The 3,917-nt window shown below is 64.8% G+C and overlaps 1 protein-coding gene across 1 annotated transcript in view; it reads left to right on the top strand.

The window, feature by feature from the left end:
• CPNE7 (copine 7) overlaps positions 1-3,913 on the top strand; it is a gene marked incomplete at both ends in the record, with an annotated part of 5,113 nt that extends 1,200 nt beyond the window's left edge. The window contains 12 exons of the mRNA XM_017741339.1: positions 1,069-1,251; positions 1,320-1,394; positions 1,802-1,876; positions 1,953-2,036; positions 2,121-2,210; positions 2,354-2,452; positions 2,826-2,912; positions 2,996-3,055; positions 3,139-3,272; positions 3,396-3,450; positions 3,604-3,655; positions 3,723-3,913. Of these exons, the coding sequence (XP_017596828.1) occupies positions 1,069-1,251; positions 1,320-1,394; positions 1,802-1,876; positions 1,953-2,036; positions 2,121-2,210; positions 2,354-2,452; positions 2,826-2,912; positions 2,996-3,055; positions 3,139-3,272; positions 3,396-3,450; positions 3,604-3,655; positions 3,723-3,913 (1,185 nt within the window). The remainder of the gene's footprint in view (positions 1-1,068; positions 1,252-1,319; positions 1,395-1,801; positions 1,877-1,952; positions 2,037-2,120; positions 2,211-2,353; positions 2,453-2,825; positions 2,913-2,995; positions 3,056-3,138; positions 3,273-3,395; positions 3,451-3,603; positions 3,656-3,722) is intronic.
• Between the last annotated feature and the right edge of the window lie 4 nt (positions 3,914-3,917).

Raw genomic sequence — 3,917 nt, forward strand, 5'->3', positions numbered from 1 at the left:
GGCGGGGGGGGGGGACAAGGGCCCCGTGCCAGCTGCAGTGTGCTGTGCCATGCCAGACACTCGTACCCACAGTGCTCTGTGCCACGCTCTGTGTGCCGTGCTGTGCCGTGCCATGCCATGCTCCACACTGTGCCATGCCATGCTGTGCCATGCCATGCTCTATGCTGTGCTGTGCTAGACATCAGCCAGCTCCAAGAGGCAAGAGGGCCCCTCCTGAGCCACCTTTTGGAGTGACTCCTGTCCCCTCCCTGTCCCAGCCAGCCTGCGTCCCCCAGACGAGGAGTGCCTGAATCTGGCTCTGCTGCTGGCTCCAAGAGCCGAAATGGCCCCGGACCTGCTGGCAGATCCTGGCACCAGAGGGTCCGAGGCACTCGACACCCACATCCCAGAATGAGGGGCTGGCAGTGCCCAAGCAGGAGGGACATGGGTGACTGTAGCAGGGTGGTGGCAGTGTGAGTTCAACAGATGCTGCCAGACTGGGCAGGCAGTGGGCAGGGGCCAGCGGCTGGCAGGGTGCCCTGGCCAGGATGTGTCCCCTTGAGTCAACACTGGCAGGGACGGATGCGGGGGAGGCTCCGGAACTGCTCAGCACCCGTTGCCAGCACGGCCTGGAGACGCTGAGGACCTACTGCCCACCGGGGCCACTGGGGCTGGGTGACCCCCAGGCATGGCCACCCCATGATGGGCACAGAGGCTCTTCCTGGCACCAACCCATTGTTCCTGCTCCAGTGGAGCTGCAGCAAAGCACAGCCAGAGCCAGAGTATCCCCTTGGAGCACAGTGGGAGCGGCACCCCAGACCCAGGGCTGGCAGGGCTGGAGGCTGTGGGGGGCACAAGAGGCTCCTTCAAATGCCATTCACTTGGGCACAGCTGGTCCTTCCCAGCACCCCCCATCCCTGCATTCCCTGTCCCTGCATCCCTATCCCTCATCCCTGTATCCCTCAGCCTGGCATCTCCCATCCCTTCATCCCCCGCCACAACAGCTCCCATCCCTCATCCCCCATCCCTGCCTCCCCACACCCCTGTGGGAGCTCTGGCATCCCAAGGCCCTGTGCCGCTCCCACGCAGGTGGATCGCAGCGAGGTGATCAAGAGCAACCTGAACCCCGTGTTTGCCAAGATCTTCACAGTCGATTACTACTTCGAGGAGGTGCAGAAGCTGCGCTTCGAGGTGTACGACAGCCACGGCCAGGCTGGTGTGGGCACGCACGACGACGACTTCCTGGGGGGCATGGAGTGCACCGTGGGGCAGGTGAGCCTGGGGACCCCCGCCCGGGGACCCCACGATGGTGTCCCCTCTCCAACCCTGGGCTCTCGCAGATCGTGGCACAGAAACGGGTGACGAAGCCGCTGTTCCTCAAGTACGGGAAGTTCGCGGGCAAGTCCACGATCACGGTGAGCACTGAGCCTGTGCTGGGGGTGACAGTGGGGTGACACTGAGCAGGGGCACCAGGGCAGCACCAAACCCAGGCACATGGGCGGCACCGGGATGGGGTACACAGGTGACATGGGGCTGGAATCCTGGGATGGCACCAGACAGGACACGTGGGTGGCACTGGACTGGGGTACTGGGACAGCATCAGACTGGGACATGTGGGTGGCACTGGACTGGATCAGTAGGGTGGCACAGACTCTTGGGGGTGGGGAGGGCTCAGGGTCCCTGGTGGCATCTACTGGCCATCCTGAAGGTCCCTGCTGTGCCAGGGAGGCATGTGGGACCCTGTCCCTGCCCGGGGCACCACAGAGGGGTGATGCAAAGCCATGCCAGGTACTGAGCACCCCACGGCCGCCTCTCCTCGCAGATCATCTCAGAGGAGATCTCGGGGAACAACGGCTACGTGGAGCTCGCCTTCCGTGCCAAGAAGCTGGACGACAAGGTGAGCCGGGTGCCAGGGGGCAAACGGGGCAGGGTGGGCAGGGTGGGCAATGCTCTGTCCCATCCTCCTCCCCCAGGACCTCTTCAGCAAGTCAGATCCCTTCCTGGAGATCTACCGCATCGACGACGACCGCAGCGAGCAGCTGGTGTACCGCACCGAGGTGAGGCCGCGGCGGCACCGGGCCCTCGGCTGCCCCACGGCCACCCCAGGGGCTCCCAGCCCCACTGAGCCCCCCGTCCTGCAGGTGGTAAAGAACAACCTGAGCCCCATCTGGGAGCCCTTCAAAGTCTCCCTCAACTCACTCTGCAGCTGTGAGGAGAAGAGGAAGCTGAGGGTGAGGAAGGATGATGGGGAGCCCTATTCCTGCCCTGGGAGCTTATGTACCCCAGCTTCCCTGGGGGTGTGCCGGGGACCCCACGGTGCTGGGGACAGGGCTGAGGACCCCCTGGTGCCGGGGCTGAGCCGTGCCCATCGCAGTGCGTGGTGTGGGACTACGACTCGCGGGGCAAACACGACTTCATCGGGGAGTTCTTCACCACCTTCGAGGAGATGCAGAAGGCGATGGGGGAGAACAAGGTGGGACACGGGGACATGGGGATGGCCTGGGGTCATCCTGTGTGCTGCCAGCAGAGCCCATCCTAGCAGCCACCTTCCAGCTCCTCCTCTGGGTTTGGGGTCATTTTCTGCTCACTGCCCTCCTTTTTGGGGAAGGGATGGTGGGTTTGGGGTCTTCTGGGGAATCAGTCATGGATGGGGTGGCTGGAGCCTGGCTGGGAGTGGGGGAAGGCAGCTGCACCTTGGGGCTGTGGGGGTGCAGGGTTATTGGGCTGCAGTGTTCCGGGACTGTGGGGTCCCCACTGTGCCGAGCCGTGGCACCGGGGGCTGCGGTGCCGGGGCTGGGCCGTGTCCCGAGCGGGGGCCGCAGGCAGCGCGGGTGCCGGTGCCACAGGTGCAGTGGGACTGCATGAACCCCAAGTACAAGATCAAGAAGCGCAACTACAAGAACTCGGGGGTCGTGGTGCTGCTGGACCTGAAGGTGAGCGCCTGGGAGCTGTGCCAGGCTGTGCCCGGCCCCGTGGGCCGGCGTGGGGCAGGGCCTGACGCAGGTCCCTCTGGAAGATCCACAGGGTTTACTCCTTCCTGGACTACATCATGGGCGGCTGCCAGATCCATTTCACGGTGAGCAGCGTCCCCTCCCCAGCCAGCAGGGACACACCAGTGGCCCTGCTCACCCTGGGGGACCCTCCCTGCCCCCCCATCAGGTGGCCATCGACTTCACGGCCTCCAACGGGGACCCCCGAAACAGCTGCTCCCTGCACTACATCAACCCCTACCAGCCCAACGAGTACCTCAAGGCGCTGGTGGCCGTGGGCGAGATCTGCCAGGACTACGACAGGTTGGTGGCTCTGGAGGGTCCTCCAGGGCCACACACACTGGTGACGGCCACCCTGGGGTCAGATGCTCTGGTGACAGGCACTCAGTGATGGCACTGGAGCTCCTCACACCCCTTCTCTTGCAGCGATAAGAAATTCTCAGCTCTGGGCTTTGGTGCCAGGATCCCCCCCAAGTACGAGGTGAGGGGGGTCTCAGGTTGCCAAGGCCCTGTGGTACCCCAGGGATGTGCTCGTCCCTCTGGGTACCCTCGGCACTGCTGGTGCTTGGCAGGTGCCAGGGGCTGTGGCAGGGGGTGGACCAGCTGTCCCCTCCCCTCCCCTTCCTCCCTCCAGGTCTCCCACGACTTCGCCATCAACTTCAACCCCGACAATGATGAGTGTGAGGGTGAGTCCAGCTCTAGAGGGGCTGGATCCACGGCTGGGACATCCCTCACCCCTCGCACACCCCACAGGCATCCAGGGCGTTGTGGAGTCCTACCAGAGCTGCCTGCCCAAAATCCAGCTCTACGGCCCCACCAACGTGGCTCCCATCATCTCCAAGGTGGCTCGCGTGGCGGCCGACGAGGAGCGAACCAAGGAGGCGTCGGTGGGTCCCGCTGCCCCCCGGGCCGGGGCTGGGCTGAGACCTTGCACACTCGTGACACTCG

The sequence above is a fragment of the Corvus brachyrhynchos genome, unplaced genomic scaffold, assembly GCF_000691975.1.
Source record: "Corvus brachyrhynchos isolate BGI_N302 unplaced genomic scaffold, ASM69197v1 scaffold365, whole genome shotgun sequence".
Classification (NCBI taxonomy): Eukaryota; Metazoa; Chordata; class Aves; order Passeriformes; family Corvidae; genus Corvus; species Corvus brachyrhynchos.